Genomic DNA, 20876 nt, shown 5'->3' with positions numbered 1-20876 from the left:
GTTACTTCGTCCATATTGTTCATTTATAACGTGAATAATTATTGTCCCAAAACTGAACCCCGTGGAACTCCAATAGTCACCGGCTGCCATCCTGAAAAAGACCCCTTTATCTCTACTCTCTGCTTACTACCAGTCAGCCAATCCTTTATCCATGCAAATAGCTTTTCCCTAACACCATGGGCTCTTATTTTGCAGCCTCCTATGCGACACTTTATCCAAGTTCTTCTTAAAATCCAAACAGATCACATCCACTGGCTCTCCTTTGTCTAAGTCGCTCGTTAACCTCCTTAAAAGGTTGTAACAGATTTGTCAGGCATGAGCTCCCTTTGATGAAGCCATTCGGGCTTTGCCTTATTTTACCATCCACTTCCAAGTACTCTGCAATGTCACCTGTAATAATGGACCCTAAAATCTTACCAACAGCTGAGGTCAGGCTAACCGGCCTATAGTTTCCTGTCTTCTGCCTCCCTTGTTTCTTAAGCAGGAGTGTTACATTAGCCATTTTCCAGTCCTCTGGCATCCTCCCTGACTCCAGTGATTCTTGAAAGATCGCCACCAATACCTCTCCAACCTCCTCAGCTATCTTCTTCACAACTCTGGAGTGTAGTCCATCTGCTCTGGGTGATTCATCCACCTTCAGACTCTTCAGCTTCGCCAACAATTTCTTGTTAGAGATGGCCACTACATTCACCTCTGCTTCTTGACTCTGTTGCTGGTGCCTTCCACTGTGAAAACTGATGCAAAGTACCTATTCGGTTCCTCCGCCGTTTCTTTGTTCCCCATTACTACTTCTACAGCCTCATCTTCCAGTGGTTCAATGTCCACTCTTATCTCTCTCTTACCTTTTTGATATCTAAAAAAACTCTTGCAATCTTCTTTCACATAGAAGCTAGTTTACTGTCAAACTTGATCTTCTCCCGTTTATTACTCTTTTAGTTATCCTCTGCTGGTTTTAAAAGCTTCCCAATCGTCTAGCATTCCATAACTTTCACCACATCGTATGTTTTTTCTTTTGCTTTTATGCTGTCCTGAACTTTGCTAGTTAGCCATCGTTGCCTCATTGCTCCCTTTAATATGTTTATTCCTCTTTGGGATGAATTTCCGCTGTGCCTCCCAGATTACCCGCAGAAAACCCTGCCATTGCTGCTCCACAACCTTCCCTGCTCGGCTCCCCTTCCAATCAGCTCTGGCCAGCTCCTCCCTCATGCCTTTGTAGTTACCTTTACTTAATTGTAATACTATTACATCTGATTCATTCTTCTCCCTCTCAAACTGCTGGGTGAATTCTATCGTATTATGGTCACTGCTCTCTAGGATTCCTTCATCTTCAGCTTCCTAATGAAGTCTGCCTCATTACACATCATCATTAGATTGAGACTCTAACACCACGTACAATAGCTCGATTTGTACTGGTGGAGCAACACGTTGCCATGACATTGCAAATGTGTTGCTAGAAGAAAGCTTATTTTTTTTTAGATTCAGTTGTGCAATAATCCACAAGGTCCAGAGAAAACCAAGCACTCTACTTTCATTATTACAGTACCTGGTTAATCAATATAGACAGGAATTAATAATGGATAAGTAATTTTTTGTGAGTAATACCTTGAGAAACTATCGTCTTGACCCATGATTAGTAATGCTAGAAGAATAGAAAAGCCATATCTTTTTCAAATATATCTGCAGAAATCTGCGGGTGGCACGGTGGCTCGGTATTTAGCACTGTTGCCTCACAACGCCAGGGACCTGGGTTTCCTCCAGGTGCTCCGGTTTCTTCCCATAGTCCAAAGATGTGCAGGTTAGATGGACTGGCCATGCCAATAGTGCCTAGGGATGTGTAGGTTAGGTGGATTAGCCATGGGAAATGCAGGGTTACAGGGATAAGGTAGGTGGCTGAGTCTGGGTGGGATTCTCTTCAGAGAGTTAGTGTGGACTTGTTGGGCTGAATGGCCTGTTTCCAAACTGTAATAATTTCTATAAAATTAAAAATTGACTTTGTTCCACGACATGTGAAGTCATCAGAGTGTTTTTCATAAATTCTATTTCATGCAGTTGTAAACGCACACAGCATAGAAGGCAGCTTTCAATCTATCATGACTGTGCTGACTCTCTGAAAAGCTGTGCAATTAGTTCCACTCTCCTACGCTATCACCACAGGAGTGAGACTAATTGGGATGTAATAACATGCCAAGTCAGTAACACCTTTTTAGAAGGAAAATAAAAGCAAGATGACAAAGAGGATAATTTTCATCTCTGGAGGTAGCAGAAAATGGTGAAGAGTTTAGGCCACAAATCCCTTAACTGTCACTACTGAAACTGAATATTACCAAGAAAGTATTGTATGTTTAGGAGGAAGCCAATGGCATTACCCATAAAGTCAAGAAGGTGTCCAGTAGAAATTAATAGCTGTTCCAATGTAAAGAAAGGAAAGTCTGAGTGTGAAGTGATTCTAATGACAAGGGGTTAATGAACAGCTCTGGTGTTAAGCAGGAATGTGATTTTTATACTTGGAAAATGGTTTTACTGCTCCATCGCCACCAAAATACTGATCACATAAATATTTCGCTGATTCTGAGATGGGAGTTAAAATACTAATCCTCCTGCTGTGCATCCAATATCATCCAATCATGATATTCATTGTTGGACTGTGCTAATCAACCGTGTACAGTGCGTATATCTGTCTGACCTAAGGATCCCACAGACAGACTCCTCTTTAATTCTGGGAAGATGGAAGGAAAAGAAGTGCTCCATGATCCCAGTTTCTTTCGCTGACGCTCTGACTTCACTTCTCTGCAATTTAGAGTGTGTTTCACCTTTAGAAGTGTTTCCCCTCACCCAGAGGGTGACAGGGCTGCCTAATATTGTGGCAGTCTGATAATGCAGGTTGGCTCAACGAGCTCAGATTCCAGCCACAACTGAGACCTAGTCCCAAAACTGAGGGGAACACCAGGGCAGGCAGCCAGCCTAGCTTCAACACTAGGGATAAATTCACTCCATAACTCCTTATAACATGATATCAGAGATTTGTGACCAGACCAGTTCCTGACATAAACATTTATGCACTGTTGAAGAACATGGAGACATCTGGAAGAAAGGCGAATAAATAAGCACACAATGCCAGAATAGAAAAGCTAGTGGTAATCAAAATATAAATATTGTTAGAACTTTTAGGGATTTTTCATAATTTCCATTTTTACTCTTCTAGCAGTTTTGGTTTGGAGCTGTAAACTGGGAACTGTGAGCTAAATATGACTTTTCAACTGTTGGCAACAGCCTGGGTTAAAAGAAAAAGCTTTAGTTTATTAATGAGGTCAAGCCTGAAAGTTAATTGCAGGTTGGTTCCTCATCAAAAGGTTCTACAGATGCTTCATCACTGGGGAAGAGCATTATGTTTAAACAGATAGCAGAAGTTGGCTGTTAATGAGGTTAATATCTGGGAATTGGTTCCAGCAAGTCTAGAAAAGACCTTCTGCTCAAGCAGATGACTTATGTTGAATGGTAACGGAGACCTCGTGGAGGAGACAGTCAGTCTGACAGAGAGTGCTCGGTGGTTTGAATTGGGCTTTGTATTGTTTTTTTTGTGAAAAAGGAATCTCGCTGTTGATGCGACAGCATGAAGATTTGAAAAGCTCCCTGCCTAACCTCCCAGGAACAGCTCTTGGAAGCGCAGAAAATAGAAAATGAAGATATAAGTATTACTGCCTTTGTCTGAGTGAACTATAAAGGTGACCCTGATCGACATGTTAAAACCTCAGAAGTAATTTGGCCAGTGATGTTATTTGCTTTGATTTATCCCTTAACTGTGTTTGGTTTGTCTGTCTGTCTTTAGAATGAAAACAGCTGAAAACAAAGGTTTTTGGTTCATATCATGAACCAATTAGATTACTTTTTTGTTTAATTTTTGCTTTGCTAAATATACTGTATTGTTAATAAATTTCTAAGTCTTTGTCTAAGATACAAACCAATGTTGACAATTGGTTATTCGCAGAGTCTGGGATTGGTTACTCAAAATTCTAGTTTTGAACTATTGGGATCAATTTTGAGAGCCTTCAAAAATTTTAACTTTACTCTTGCAAATACAGAGGTAGAAAGGCTGAGTTGATTCACCTGTCCGTCTCTGTGTCTTAACAGTCTCATGGTCAGATAAGATATTTTCAATCAGAGTTGTCTCCATTCTCTTGTGCTGAGCATATTACTGTTTTCTCAGTGGTAAAATCTGAAGATGTTTTGTCAATTGTTCAGAAAACCAAAACTAGTAATTGAATTTTATGAGGGGCATCAGGACCCCATCATTAGACTAAAAGGTGAATCACATGCATGCATTTACTGGCCACAGGGCTTGCTCAGAAACTTTACCACAGGTAGCCTCCTCATTACTCACCTGTAGTCCACCATCCAATTAAAGATGGTGGGTGAGCTTCTTATTGTACCAGTCCAATCACAGGTCTAGCAGTTTGGAAGCTTCAGCAGTACTGAGGAATGCAGGGGACCTGGAGTCTCCAAACGGTAAGTTTCAAACAAAATAAAATTCATGGTGTGTGAAAAGACACTCCTCCAGCAACGTGTTTGGGGTCATGATTGCAACCCGCAGTGCCCATAGCTCCTAGTTCGGCTGATGATGCTTTGAGCCCGTTGTTTGTAGCAGGAAGACTGTATCCATTGATCCAGCAGCCTTCCCACGTGCCAGGTGCTCACCCATTGCAACCTTTAATTACAAAAGTCAGCTGTTGCCTCCTGGAAGCAGGCAGCCTACCCATATCCCATCGAACTTTCCATAAAATGTCCAATGGCACTCCATTAATAAATCCGCCTACTTCCTTCTCTATAACATCACCCATCGCAACCCCAACCACAACTCATCAGCTGCTGAAACTCATCCATGAATTTGTCACCACTGATCTGGACTATTACTCACTCTCCTTGTAAGGCTGCAATCTTGCACTCTCCATAAGCATTGCCATAGGGTTTTATTTTTGTCAAACAAAGTATCTTCCAAGTTCCAACTGATCACATATTCTGAATGTGTAGTAAATGTTTGAAATTTCTTGACATGTTTTAACATGACTTGTGTCCTGCAATCAATTTCTAAAACTGTGTACTTCAGTGGGAACATGGTTGATGCAAGTCTGAACAACTCTTGTTCTCCGAAAGCAAGGGTGTTTCTCATATTTGCCTGTGTTCTTCATCTGACAGATGTGCACCATTTATTTTAGTTTGAATTGCTATGACAGCACTAGGTAGCAAAGCTGACTTTCTCATTGCAATGGTCCCATACATTTAATTTGATTATTTTCTTTCCTCTGTCTGTTTTAGGCTGCGAAGTGTGGCATCCACTTTGTAAGCAGTCTGCTAGAATGGAAAAGAAGCTTCGGGTGTGTATAACACAGCCATAAATTAGTGCCTCTTCCATAAATATTCAGCTAAATATTATTAACATGTATTTCCTGGATTGGTTTGATATATGCACAAAAGGTGTTGAAAATTAACTCAGCATTCACCAGATAATGGCTCTCTCCATGGTCATATGACAGAAGCTTTTCTAGTTAAATCTGTACTCAGTGTCATTCATCATTTATGTATAACATGCTAACTCAGTTTGAACAACTAAATTGCTTTACAATAAGGTTCTAAAATTACTGAATGCAGCTATGCTTAAAAAGATGAACAATAAAAAATGTTTTCCATTTCATCCTCCTCCCAAGGAAAATTCGATCATCTTGTTTTAATGCTTATGAGAGTAATATTGTACAATGAAGGATGAACTGTACCAATAATCTGATTTTTGGCTACTGAGCATGTGCAGATCATATGGCTCTAAGCACTAAACAAGAAAACCAAAAGAACTGTGGATACTGAAAATCAGAAACGAAAACAGAAATTGGTGGAAAATGTCAGCAGGTCTGGGAGCATCTATGGAGAGAGAGCAAAATTAATGTTTTGGGCCCAGTGACCTTGAACGTTAATTTTGCTTTCTCTCCACAGGGATTACCAGACATGCTGACATTTTCCAGCAGTTTCTGTTTTGGGTCTAAAAGCTGATGGAAGAAGACACCAGCAAAGTTCTGGGATTCTAACATGTTTATTTATATACTATAAATACGTATTTACAGTTTGCAGTAGCCTTGTGTTCAACCCTGGTATGCCTCATCCTAGAAATTCCTAATAGTATTCCTAATTGACTGCTGAAGGTATGACAGGCAGATTTATGTATCAGTATTTCAAAGAATGAAGGGGAGCCTATCTGCCCAACTCTCACACGACAGTAGCCTAACCATTAATCAACTGAGGGAATCATTCATATTCCTACATGTCAACACAGTTGAGATGCAAAAAGGCCTGACACCTGCTAGAGTTGGCACTCGTTTCCATATTTTCTAGATTTAGCACCAGATTAAGAGGCTTCAGGCACAAAAATAATCTTTTTACTGCCCCCGCAAAGTTTCGTTCCCAAAATTTACTGCTAAACAGAAGTAAACCTCACTTTAAGTAACAAGCTTTATTTTTAAAACAACAATCCCAGGATATCCCTCTTAAGCCTTTCAGGGGCAGAACTGAGTTTTGGAGGAGCAGACAATCGCTCACTAGCTGTATCCCTGATTTTGCTGCATATCCCGTGTTCATAGTTTTTGATGCACATGGAGGCTACCATGTCACCATTGTACCAGTTACAATGTCTAGTGCATTCACTTTTACCTGAGCACATTGATATCCAGTTGATTCACTGGGGCAAACTGAAAAGTTTTAGGGAAAGTAATTAGTCAGTTACTTAGAAAGGCCAATGATTATTTATTAGCAATTGGAAAACCCAGGGCATTTTGTTAATTAAAAGTCACAGATACTGTAGCAAAGCTGCAGTGCATATTTGCACAAGTGATCTCCAGAATCCAGCGTTGGTTAAGGTGCAAATGCAAGAATTCCTGCATTACATGTTTTGGGCAAATGTATTCTGCACCTGTTCCTTAGTGAAGTGAACTGAAAATTCTGATGAGCACAGAAAAGGTAGAGAGCCAGAATAAGTAAAGGAGCCATAGCCCGAGAAGACCATCGACTGCTCGCTCATTAAAGAGAGAGAGGGATCACTGGTAATGAGTTTAACCTGAGGCCACCTCCCTTAGGTCAGGGGTGAAATTGAGAGGGTTGGACCTCAGCTGATGTGGGAATTGGACTGTGTTGTTAGCACCGTGCTACAGTGCAAACTAGTGTTCAGCCAACCGAGCTAACTGACCCTGTCCCAAAATAATACCTCCCCAATTTCTACAACATACAGCAAAATACCATGTTCTTACACCTGAAGTTATTTTTAAAAGCATAGAGTGGGTTTCTTTTCTCCAGACGTGCTGTGGTATTAACTCATGTTATACACTGTCAGTTGGAGGACAGTAAGCACTTGAGTTGCGTCAAGCACATGAGTTTATTGGCTTCTATTGGAAAAGCCCACAAAATGAGCATTCATCAAGTTAAAATAGGCTTTAATTAAAATAAAAGGAAGCCAAGTACAGGAAAAAGACAAAGCCAAAAAAGATCAGTTCAGAAACAAGAACAAGAGAAAGAAATTCATACAAACTTGACTGTGCCAGCAGGGAAATAAGTAACAATCGGCAACTGGGGAAATCGCTAATAAATGTACATATGTTAATTTTAAAATTCTAACAATGACAATGAGTGATGATAGTATGCAGCACATTGGATAAACCTACAGGGAATACATAATCAGTTGGATCTTTTGTAGTGTTCAATTTGTTCTCAAAAAGTGCAGCTAATTTTATGTAGCAGTGGCACATACCCCTGTACATTGTTGACTTTAAGAATTATTCAAATAAAAGAGGTTGATTGAGAACCCATTGTAAAGCTGTAAGATTTTAACCCATGTTAATGTGTAGAATCTTCATTTGGATGCAGGAACATACATAGAAGTGAACAGTATCACATTCTCAATTCTTTTTACAGCACAGGCGAACCTCTGAAACTTCCATCTCTCCTCCTGGATCTAGCATTTCAGGATCACCAAACCGGGTCATATGTGTAAGTATCTTTAGCAATCTGGGAAGGAGTCAAACTAAGAGCAATAAAATTTGGTCAAAATCCAGGGGAAGTACCAGGATATTGTACCTCCTGCAGATGATCACTTTCTTAGAATCAATCGTAACTTTTCCAAACAAGCTCACTAAAAGTATGCTAGAAGTTCTTGTCTCTACATAGCAGTCCTTCACGAGCCGGGAATATTGATCATCCTATTCTCTGTTAATATGTAACTGAATGTACTACACAAATACCAGCGCCTGAATTTTGGCACAGATGAAAGGACTTTATGTCTGAGCAAAACTGGCACCAGAAACGCAATGTGGAAGACCTGCCTCCTATGCAAGACAGAGGACAGCGGAAGGTCAGGGGTGGGGGGGTGGGTGGGGTTGGGGGCTTGGTGGTGGTGGTGGTGGTGCGGGTGGATGTGGTTGGGGAGGAGACCACACTTTCCACATCATGGTTTATGAGAGGAAGCAGTACATATAAAACTCAAACTGTCTTAAATGCAATCTGATTTTCACGAGTGAAATGAACAAAATACAATTTGCACACTTTAGAACATGTAGGAGAAAGTCAAAATTTACTGGAGTTCTTCAGAATGGTAGTTTGCCCTTTGGGGAGGTACATTAGCCTTTTGGATATGGTTACAAGACATCTGTAGGAGAAATCAGGTGCCCTTTGAAATTTTTTAAGTGGACATGAATATACAAAGTGGACATGATTATTGAAGCTCTCAAACGGAATCATCAAGGTGTCAAAGCATTTTAAAACTTTTAAATATTTGCTTGTCATGTTAAAAAAAATCTTGCTATTTTATTCTGTGTTGATATAAGCCGTAAGCTTGTCATAATAGAATTAATAATTTCACAATCTATCATCACAATGACAGCTGACATACGCAAAGCATGCCATAGTCTTTTCACCCACGCTGGTTCCCTACCAGACAGTTTCTCAACTCATGTTGGAGGCAGCTGACACAACTCTCATTTCTACCTGTATCTCCACCTCTCAGAATTGTCTAAACTCTGAGCTCCAGATCTGGGAGGGAAATTCAAGCCCAAGAGTGTATTAATGAAAACTTTACTACCCAAAAACTATTGGGCAAGTTAATTACTTAGAAAATATAAACTATGCCCAGTAACTAAATTCTCAAAAAAAAGCATTTACAGATTCTGTGGTAGTCTGCAACCATATTCCTTTTGAACAGAATTTCTCATCCAACTGTTATTAATGTTGCTAACAGAAATAACCTTCCTTCCCTCTTACCTTTTTCATTGCTGTCACTATGTGTTCTAACCTCTCTCTGGGCAGCTCACCCAGTTTAATAATAGCTCCCACTCTTTCTAGCAGATCGAGGAGATTTAGAAAGTTCATCAGTTCAAGCTGTCACAAACTTCCCTGTGGCAGAATAAAATTTTAAAAATAAACTCAATTTCTAACTTCCAAAATTGGTTGCTAGGAGATACTGCAGATATGAGGTCCATAAATTACTTTCAACCTACTTGAAGAGGTCATTGACTGCCCACCCTGTTCTTGGAATGATCTCTGCTCTCCTAATCCTAGCACATTCTAGATGAAGCAGCCCTGAATACTTTTGAAAGCCTGGAAAATTTATTCGTAGAATGTGACATTTGAAGAACAGGCTACAGGCAAAATTATACTCAAGAAACTTGTCCTGAAAAAACATCCCTCAGGGCAAAGTGACTTGAAAAGTAGATTTCACTCAGGAATTAATGAAACAATTGGAAAGTCATAACAACACTATTGGATTATAAACTAATGCTATATTGCATAATTTTCCACATCCACTGTGATTGTAAATAGCATTGTGGACATCTATCAACTTTTGCCAGTGACACTTATCAACAAGATGACTTTACCCGCCCGGTGCTGCTTTGAAACCTTGCTATAGCTAAATCATTACCACAGGTATTAAGAAATAGGTGCTGATGAGTCAATATTAATATTACTTGGGATATCATTGGGACATTAATTCACCCACAACAACCAGTTCAAAGCAGGGGGAAACATATTGGGACTCATTGCACCCTGCTTTTCACTCAAAGGAAATACCATCATTTTGCTTGACCATATCTCACACTCAAAAGATGCTTGAAACATGCTTAACTACAGATGACTTTGTAGATGTTAGTAAAAACTAACTAAAGCAATGCTTCCATGCATAGCTAATTTGGAGGCCTGATTTAAAATCCATTCAAACATTTGCCAGTGCTAAATGGAGTTAACAGTGACCCTGCTGCATTCAAAATCATCGATAAGTGATCTCATCAGCACACTTTGATGCACTCAGTGATTTGTTTCCAAAATAAATTTATTCACTGTTGTACTCCTAGGGCTAGTGATAGCCCTCATATCTGGGATTGTGGCCTATAGTTATATGCTTCCTCAGCTGAGCAGAAATCAAAAGTCATAGGTCTCCTCTTTTAATGTTGCCATTGAAAAATGCTGTAGACAGATCTATATGAAAACTCTGACTGTTCTTTATATTTGTGTGAAGAGGGACATTATACATCGAGGCTGAAACAGTCAAATTTAATTTTCATTATGTGGGATTTAATTATATTTTGGATCATTTTATGAAATTTAATTTACTTGCATTTAAAGTCACTTATTGAATGAATTTCCCACAGAACAAAAAAGACACCATAGTTTTAAATGTCCATTCTTCATAAGGAATTATTACTTGGTACATTGATTTCTTCAATTTAAAACAACTCAGATCTACAGCACACTTTTCTGCAACATTTCTCCAATCTTTCTGTTTTGTAATTGCAGAATCTATGTCTTAAAATCAAAAACTAATGACGCTAATGTTTTCTTCTATCATGAATTTCTCTGGTGTCTAACATTTTCTTCTGATTTCCCCTTTTCCAACTATCTATATCTCAGGCAAAAGTGGATAACGAAATACTTGACTATAGGGATCTGGCTGCTCTCCCCAAAGTTAAAACTATCTATGATATCCAGCGGCCTGATCTGGTTTCCTACGAGCCATATTTCAGATCCGCATCAGAAGACAGACTTGAAAGACATAGTTTTGGGGAGGTACTGTGTAACTGAGCATGATTTTTATTCCATGGATTGTTTATTCCACCCAACATTTATTTCATACAAACATGAAACAACCTTGGGTAGAAGATTTGTTTTCATGGCGTTGCATACTGTTTGTTTTGAAATGCTAACAGTGGGAAGTGGCAGTAGTATGAGTAATTTCTCTCGTTCTGCCAACTCATTGCATTCTTCATCACCTGTGGTTAAAAATTGTCTTTATGTCCAACGCCTTGGAATCCGAAAGAAAAGAAAATTTATGTCAATTTGCATGTCGGCAGCAGTTGTATTTTTTTTTAAATGATGCAGATTAAATTATGTTCTTTGCATACTTTTAACTTTTGGACTTATATTCCTAATCCTATGTTTGCAAAGCGTATAAATGAATATAACTTAACAGCTCTTAACTAAACTTGTTTTCCTGAAGTATATCTATTAATTGCACTTAATGACTTGCATAGCATTGAAAGTGCCTCAGAAAATATGGTTTGAGAAAATGTATTGTACAAGTTGACACATTTTTGTGGGGATAAAATGATCATTTCAATGGTTGTCAATGGTGAGAGTAAGAGGAGGTGCTCCTTGCCACCATTCGACCCTCTATGAGCCACGGGGTGCCCAATCAAGAGAGCGTCCCCTTAACCCATAGAAAGGCTGTCTGTTGTTATTAGACAGATTTCTAAAGAAGCAGGACATTTCCCCACTACAGGTCAAAAGCCTGGAGCAGTAGGAAGAGACTATTAAGTGGTGCTATCCACATTTAGCCTACAGACAGAGGTATTCCTTAATCTAACCCACCAATAAGATAATTCTGTCCTAATTCTACACTCCTCACTGACCTTTTAACCGACTCCCACAGACTACGTTAAATTTTACCTACTCTTTCAGGAACCTGACAAATGACTTCTGTTATTTGAACAAGCTACTAAGTGACAGCAAGTTAAAAGTAGTGTGTCTATATGTGAAATCAGGCACATTCAATTAGTATTAGTTTTACTGTGTGAATGCATGATTAATTAATAAATAAAAACAACACACTTAATAGTGGCTTAACTGTTGTAATGGAAGGAAAACTCTAACCAACCACCTTACAATCTGTCATACAATTTGTGCTTAACTAAGATCATGTGTGTAACATTTTTAACATATATTTGTACTAAATGTCATATTTTGTTATTCACTTTCTGTAGTCACTTGGGATGCTATCACCATACTCACAGGTAATTCTGATCATTTTGTTTATTGTAGTATTACAGTTTATTTAGTTTAAAACTGTTTTTTTTATTTTGTGTGCTCGTAGTCCTTACTTAGACCAAACTTTACTCCTTTCCCCTGCGCAACCCCCAAAAATCTGCATTCTATCAAAATATTAACGTACATACCTCTTGTAAATGTTTTGTTACATTCAAAGGAATTGTTTTCTATCCATCAACTTAAACGATTAATTGGTCATTTTGCAATCTATCTCAAAGTGCTTAATTATAAATCTAAGATGTTAAAACATACATGTGTTCAGAATGTACTTTGAGACTTAAATCTGAGTGCAATAGTTTTGGTTCAGTTACCTAGTGTAGCACATGCTGGTACTTAGGAGCTCTTAGTTTGCTATTCATACATGTTGTGTAATGTCTGCATTAAGTCAAAGACTTTCCACCAAGAATAGCTTTTATTAATGCTCGGTTAGAGCAAAAGCAGCAGCAATGTGTATCAAATCTCTGTTTAAAAAAAACACTAATTAGTTAGTGCACAAAGAACACATGCATTATCGAAGCAGAATTAAACAACTGAATTTTGTTTTAAAGCAAAAGGAACTAAATGCAGCATTTTTCTTGTCAGAGAAAGGTTTTCATCTGAAGCATTCTCAAATTGTTTTGGATTCAAACAAGGTTCACTAAATAACTGAATGGTTAAATTGGCAATTACGCTTTTGTTCACAAAGTGCAGTGTGCATCAGGTGAGGTATTTCAGACAGAGAATTAGCTCAGTAGTTCAGAAATCTTCCCAACAGCTGGCAGCTTTTCAATCATTTTGTCAATGATGGCAAGCTTTTAATCTGGAATCAGAAAAACACAAAATCGCAAAACAACTGGCACAGTGGATTCCTGTGGTGGCTTGTAGCCTAAAGACATCACATTTAGTGAGACATTGCTGAGGAATTGATTCTTTATGATAAATAGATATTATCAACAAAATGTTAACAAAATGAATTAATGAATCCTACAAATATTTATTCATCCCTGCCCTCCAGCACACTACCTTCTCCCTCCAAACCATTAATGTACGTTAATTGATAGTTTTTACATAATTATAAACATTATACTATATTATAATCAGAACAAAGTTTACAATAATTATTATTTTCTATACATATTTAGATTTGCAAAAAAAGTCATGAAACAGTCACAAAAACAAAGTTGCTGGAAAAACTCAGCAGGTCTGGCAGCATCTGTGAAGGAGAAAACAGAGTTAATGTTTCGGGTCCGGTGACCCTTCCTCAGAACTGATAGTGGCTGGGAAAACATCAGTTTATATGCAGAAAATAGGGAGGTGGGTGGGGTAGGGAGTAAACGATAGGATAGAGCCCAAAGATAGAGAAAGACAGTTGGACAGACAAAGGAGTTGCTAACAATCAGGCTGGGAGGGTGAATAGTTGTTAATGGGGACTGTTAGTGACTAACAACAGCGGGTGTGTAGTGGCAGGCTATGTGGTAACAAGGCCTGGTGTGTTGGGTGGGGAGCTGGGACATGGAAGAGTTTAGGCCCTAAAATTATTGAACTCAATATTGAGTCCGGAGGGCTGTAGGGTCCCCAAGCGGGAAATGAGGTGTTGTTCCTCCAGCTTGCACTGGGCTTCACTGGAACACTGTAGCAAGCCGAAGTCAGAGATGTTGGCCAGGGAGCAAGGTGGTGCATTGAAGTGGCAGGCAACAGGTAGTTCAGAGTCTTTTTTGCGAGCAAAACGTAGATGTTCTGCGAAGCGGTCGCCAAGTCTACGCTTCATTTCCCCAACGTAGAGGAGACCACCTTGTGAGCAGCGAATGCAGTAGACTAGAGTCTTGGAAGTGCAGGTGAAGTGTTGCTTCACCTGGAAGGTATGTTTGGGCCCTTGGATACTGGGGAGGGAGGAGGTAAATGCGCAGGTGTTGCACCTTTGCTGGTTACAGGGGAAGGTGCCGTAGGGCTGTGGGGAGGTGTTGGGAGTGAAGGAAGTATGGACCAGGGTGTCCCGGGAGGGAATGATCCCTGCGGAAGGCGGACAAGGGAGGGGAGGGGAATATGTGTCTGGTGGTGGCATCTTGCTGCAGGTGGCGGAAATGGCGTCTGATGATCTTCTGGATGTGGATGCTGGTGGGATGGTAGGTGAGGATAAGGGGAACCCTATCACTGTTGCGGGAGGGAAGAGAAGGGTTGAGGGCGGAAGTGCGGGAGATGGGTCGGACCCGATTGAGGGCCCTGTCGACAACGGACGCATTTACCTCCTCCCTCCCCAGTATCCAAGGGCCCAAATATACCTTCCAGGTGAAGCAACACTTCACCTGCACTTCCAAGAACCTAGACTACTGCATTCGCTGCTCACAATGTGGTCTCCTCTACATTGGGGAAACGAAGCGTGGACTTGGCGACCGCTTCGCAGAACATCTACGTTCTGCTCGCAAAAAAGACCCTGAGCTACCTGTTGCCTGCGACTTTAATGCACCACCTTGCTCCCTGGCCAACATCTCTGTCTCCGGCTTGCTACAGTGTCCCAGTGAAGCCCAGTGCAAGCTGGAGGAACAACACCTCATTTTCTGCTTGGGGACCCTACAGCCCTCCGGACTCAATACTGAGTTCAAAAATTTTAGGGCCTAAACTCTCCCATGTCCCAGCCCCCCACCCCACACACCAGGCCTTGTTACCACATAGCCTGCCACTACACACCCGCTGTTGTTAGTCACTAACAGTCCCCATTAACAACTATTCACCCTCCCAGCCTGATCGTTAGCAACTCCTTTGTCTGTCCAACTGTCTTTCTCTCTCTTTGGGCTCTATCCTATCGTTTACTCCCTACCCCACCCACCTCCCAATTTTCTGCATATAAACTGACGTTTTCCCAGCCACCATCAGTTCTGAGGAAGGGTCACCGGACCCAAAACGTTAACTCTGTTTTCTCTTCCACAGATGCTGCCAGACCTGCTGAGCTTTTCCAGCAACTTTGTTTTTGTTCCTGATTTACAGCATCCACAGTTCTTTTGGTTTTCATGAAACAGTCAATCTTGTATAATTTGTTGATACAGTTTATATCTGAAATGAGTGTTTTTTTTAATTATATGAGAATTCTAGATATGCTGCATAATGACTGGGATATTTTCTCTTTACCAATCTGTTAGATCTCTGTTCTAATAAATATTTGTGGCAAGCCAAGGTGGATAATCTTTTAGAGTATTACAGTAGGTACAATACTGGTACCTTCTATTGTGACAATATTATGTAGTAAATGAATTCATGTATTTGTTTCCTCTCTAAAGCAAATTGTCCACCATTTTTTTCCTTTCAATTAAGTATGAATTTCCTGGCTGAGTGAATGAATAGGTCACCCTGACCAGCGTCTCTGCTAATGCTAAACGTTGAAAGGTGTAGGAATGTTAAACATCCTTTCAGTTTTCTCCTTTTTCATGTGAAAAGGTTTCTCACCTTCGCTTGGTGACGCTTTTAGGCTGCTAACAGACACATTAAATTCATGAATTTCAGATGGACGTCCTCATCTAAGAACTGAATTTAATTAAATCACAGACTATTTCAGTTCCGTAGGGACTGTACTACTGTGTAAATTACAAGGTTCAAATACAATATTGAGATACAATCAAACCTGTAAATTGTAGACCATGACGTCCACAGAGATTATATTGACATATCTCCTGAGATTAGAAAACTTTTATTGTAACAATAAAGTTGCAATATTAAATCTGTTACAATAAGGCAACACTGCAAGATATTTTCGTGCAAAACATTTTATTTTAAACATCAGAGTATGATTTGAGACTCATAAAAGACTGCAGTATATCTCTGTTCTGTTTAAAATCTGAACTTGTCAAATTTAGTTTGTTAAGCTTAACAAGGATATTCTGGTATGTTATACATCCATCCATCCATCCATTCAGTTCAGATACCTCTACAGTTAAACATAGGTTATGACCAGCATTTTGATCTACAGTGAAAATGTTGCTATTATACAGATGATCTTTTATTCCTTTAAAAACCTTGACAGATTTTACAGATCAAATGTAATCATGCCACTAAAATCAATTCACATAATGTGCTCAGTGTGACTTACTTAAATGCTACGTATTAATGGGTCAAATATATTTCTGAGAATCATGTTCTTTGTAGAATCCAAACGTCCATTTCCTTAGTTATTGTATCTATTGTTATTAGAAGTGAGTGCTTAACTGCTAACTTGGTACTAACAATGTTCCTGCTATCTTATGGTAGGACATATATGATGGTATTGATTTAAGACAGAGGAGATCTTCCAGTCCTGGCTACATTGACTCGCCCATGTACAGTCGACAGGGGATGTCTCCCACAATGCCTCGATCACCTCAACATTACCACAGACCAGGTAATGGATTTTCTTGCACCAGAATGTTTACCTTGTGAATAACCCTTTGAGTGTAACAATCTGTAGTAACATTCAAATTTTAAAGAAAATAAAACTCAACAAAAATAAACTGCTTTGTATCAACTGCCACTTGATTGACCTAAAAAGTGCAATGTCAATTAACTGAATAGTCAGCAACTCAGGTAGTTCCAGATATAAACACGTTGTAATAATGTTTCATGATCTTATAAGACATAAAATGAGCAACATGTAATTTCAGCCTTCAGCCAGAAAAACATATTTGTAGAGTGGAAAGAGTTCATTCTGGGTGAATGTTCTGATTAGTATGTATGCAGACAGGCAATTAATATTTCCATTGCCTGAATTTATACTCATCTGAATGAATAAATCATTTGCATTCAAAATGTGACATTGCACCACGCTTTAAAAAGATACTCAAAGATGAATAGCTCGACCAATGCAAAATTTTCCCCATAAAAATTGAAATGTACCTTTTTCAAACCAGTCACAAATGGAAAAAACCTACTGCACTGAAAAATATTCAAAGAAAGAGCAACTAACCACATCATCACTTCATTTCATTTCATAAAACCACTTGGTTGTACATTTTCTTGCTTACAAGCAAGAAATAAAACAGTGAGCAGTCAGTTATATAAATGCCACCATTGCCGACTATGTTTGTCTTCAAAGTGTGCTTATTCAGCAAGTGAAATCATTTAGACACTGTCACAAGTATTTTAACTAGTTAGTACTTGTTAAACTCAGGTATTCATTTAGAATTGAGTATGAAAGTGACATCTGGGATTTAATGTCATCTCAATGACAATAGGTCACATTTGAGCATAGAGAAATCAGATATTAATTGAGTTTGACACTTAAATATTTTAATAAATTACCAAAGACCATTTATAGAAACCATTTATTTCCTCCAAGGCAGGAAATCACCAACTAAATAAACACCCATTAGAAATAGACACTGGGATGACAAAAATGGCCAGCAAGTTTATTTAGAGAATAGCTACTACATACACACCAGACAGAACTTGGGATCAGTCCCAAGTCTGTGCAGTGAAAACACATCTCAACATCAGGGGAACTACACTTGGTCTCTGAGTTCTTACATCAGGGAGTGGAAAATCAAACCGAAATTCTGCTTCCCAGTCATATATTCCTAGTCATCATGAGATTAAATGTGAATGGGTGGACATTGGTTGACAGCAGGATTATAAGAACATAAGTCAAGGAACAGGAGTAGGCATTTGGTTCCTCAAAGCCTGCTTTACCACTTAATAACAACATGGCTGATTTGATTCTGACTTTAACTCCACTTCTTGGCTTGCCCTTTTAACCTTTGACTGCCTTTTGGATCAAAAATCTGTCTCACTCAGCCTTGAATGTATGTAGTGTGCTCCAGTATGCTCTCTGGTGTAGTAAATTCGAAAGATTAACAACCATCTAGAAAAGAAACTCTTTCTCATCTCCGCCTTAACCAAGAGACCCATTATGTTGAAGTGCCAATTTCAAGGTTTCCTCATCTTTTACCCTGTCAAACCGCCTCCGAATCTTATATTTCAATAAGATCTCCACTCATTCTTCTAAACGCTAATGAATAAAGGCCAAGACTTCTCAAGCTGCCCTTTTAAGCCAACCTCTTCATCCTAGGAACCAACCAATTGAACCTTTTCTGAATTGTCTCCAACATAAATGTAACCCTTCTCAAATAAATTGTCTAAATCTCATTTTGTTTCTGTTAGCAGTTAATAGAAATCTACACTTTAAATTCTAAAGACTTCAACTTTAAGCAGGGTTTTAACAAGGTGTACACTGAAAGAAAAGTTGGGCTTTATCAGACAAGATGTACATGGGTGAGTGGACAAAGATCTGGCAATGAAATATAATGTAGAAAAATATGTAATTACCCATTTTGGCAGGCATAATGAAATCAAAGTATAATATCTAAGAGGTGAAAGATTGCAGAACTCTGACATACAGAGGGACCTGAATGTCTTCATGTATGTTAATATGCAGGCATAGCAAGTAATTAGGAAAGCTAATAGAATATTTTCATTTATTGCAAGGAGATTTGAATACAGAAATAGGGAGGGTATGTTTCAGTCATACAGGGCAATTCTGTATGCAGTATTAGACAACTTATTTGAGGAAGAATGTAAATACATTGAAAGCAGTTCAGAAAATTTTTACCAGACCAGTGCTGGAATGGCAGATTATTTTACGAGGAAAGGTTGGACAGTAGTAGACTTGTATCTGATAGAGTTTACAAGAGTAAGAGTTGACTTGATTGAAATATACAAGATCCTGAAGAGTCTTGACAGGTTAGATGTGGAAAGGATGTTTCCTCTCAGAGGAAAGTCTAGAACTGGAGGTCATTGTTTAAGAGTAGAGTATTGCTCATTTTAAGCAGAGACAAAGCAATTTTTTTTCTGGCAGAGGGTCATGTGCCTTTGGAAATCTCCTGAAAAGGAAGTGAAAGCAGAATCTTTGAATATTTTTAAGGCAGAGTTGGAATGGTTCTTGATGAACAAGGTTGTGAAAGGTTATCGGGGATAATGAGAATGTGGGATTACAGATTTGAGATTACAGTCAGGTCAGCTATAAATGTATTAAATGGCAAAGCAGGTTCAAGAGACTAAATGCCTTATTTGTATGTATGCATATTCATAGAAGGAGAACAAATCTGTTTGCAGTGTGGCAGGTGTGCTGTTACCAATGTTCCATATATTTGTAACATGACTTCCCTACTTTTTTAGTCTATCTGCCTTACAAAAAAGACCTACATCCCATTTACAGTATTTGCATGCTGACATTTTCTCACAAATGTACATGAACATCCAGATCCTACAGCATTTTTCGGTCTCTCTCAATGTAAATAATGTTGTTTTCTATTCTTCTCACCTTGTTGGAAAACTTCACATTTTAATCCATCTGCCAAGCTTTTACTGACTGTCAAAACTTACCTGTATCCCTTTCCAAAATCTTTGAACAGAAATCTGTGCTGTTCTCATGTGAGTTTAGATGTAAGAAGAGAACGTAATTAGGTGGAATGATAGTATAACTGAGCTCCACTGTTCTCTCACCTCCTATTTAGTTAAGCCCATGGTTGACCTTCCTGCCATGCTGCCAGTTGAAGTCTCAGTGGCTAGTCAATGATCTTCTTGCCACCAGGATTAACCCAGCTGCAGGTGAGCCTGTCACCATGCAGCAAGTAACACGGCTAAAACAGAAGGGGCAAATGGCCATCTCGGCATGGTGGAGGGAGGTCTCTTGACCAAAGGCTGAGTTCCCGATCAAGGCATTGCGATGAGAGTAGTCCATTGAGAGGAACCCCACTGTTTGTCCTGCTTTGGTCCCTATGCCCCTCTTCGTACAACGTGCTTCCGCAAACTTCTCAACCCCCAACACCAAGCCACACTCCCCACCACAACTATCAGGCACCCTTGGCCTGGGTCACTTTGTGATCCTGGGACTCTGCTTTTCGTCCTTCCGGCAGCAGGCACCGCCTCGCCAGAAGTGCAGCACAGTCATAAGAGATGGCCGGCAGCTCTTGGTAGGCGAGACTTCCACCTCTGGGCTATTGTCTGCAAGAGAAGGCCCGCAGCCTTATTAGCTTATTGTTTGGGCGACAGTATCAAAAAGAGACAGCACAGGTCCCTTGCCAGCTCTCCATCCAACAGGTAAGAATCTGGCATCTCAAAAGTTGTGATGCTGTTTGTGTCCTCCTCACAAGTTTGCTTCCCACATATCGTGTTGTCAGAAAATTTGCTACAGATTTTAATTTTATGTATAGATTGTATCTTTAGATTGTAAATACCTGATGCCTCGATATCAATCCTTGTAGCTCTCCAGAATTACCGGTTTGCCAATCTAAAAATAATCCATTCATTCCAACACCTCATTTCCTATTAGTTAGTGAGAGGCTTGGGGACTGCTTTGCAGAAAAGCGGAGGCTTGGGGACCGCTTTGCAGAAAAGCGGAGGCTTGGGGACCGCTTTGCAGAAAAGCGGAGGCTTGGGGACCGCTTTACAGAAGCGGAGGCTTGGGGACCGCTTTGCAGAAAAGCGGAGGCTTGGGGACCACTTTGCAGAAGTTGTGGCCTCCTCTACATTGGGGAAACCAAGCGGAGGCTTGGGGACCGCTTTGCAGAATCCGCTGTACCCGTTGTGGCCTCCTC

The 20876-nt window shown here is 39.6% G+C and overlaps 1 protein-coding gene across 1 annotated transcript in view; it reads left to right on the top strand.

Annotated features, from left to right (window-relative positions):
- Window positions 1–20876, top strand: part of LOC109928508 (actin binding LIM protein family, member 3) — a gene marked incomplete at its 5' end in the record, with an annotated part of 177408 nt that overhangs the window by 90816 nt on the left and 65716 nt on the right. Inside the window, 6 exons of the mRNA XM_048603946.1 lie at window positions 5311–5369; window positions 7945–8019; window positions 10930–11085; window positions 12279–12308; window positions 16558–16687; window positions 20291–20379. Of these exons, the coding sequence (XP_048459903.1) occupies window positions 5311–5369; window positions 7945–8019; window positions 10930–11085; window positions 12279–12308; window positions 16558–16687; window positions 20291–20379 (539 nt within the window). The remainder of the gene's footprint in view (window positions 1–5310; window positions 5370–7944; window positions 8020–10929; window positions 11086–12278; window positions 12309–16557; window positions 16688–20290; window positions 20380–20876) is intronic.

This window comes from Rhincodon typus, chromosome 12, assembly GCF_021869965.1.
Source record: "Rhincodon typus isolate 14 chromosome 12, sRhiTyp1.1, whole genome shotgun sequence".
Classification (NCBI taxonomy): Eukaryota; Metazoa; Chordata; class Chondrichthyes; order Orectolobiformes; family Rhincodontidae; genus Rhincodon; species Rhincodon typus.
This window is presented reverse-complemented; position numbering and strand designations above follow the sequence as displayed.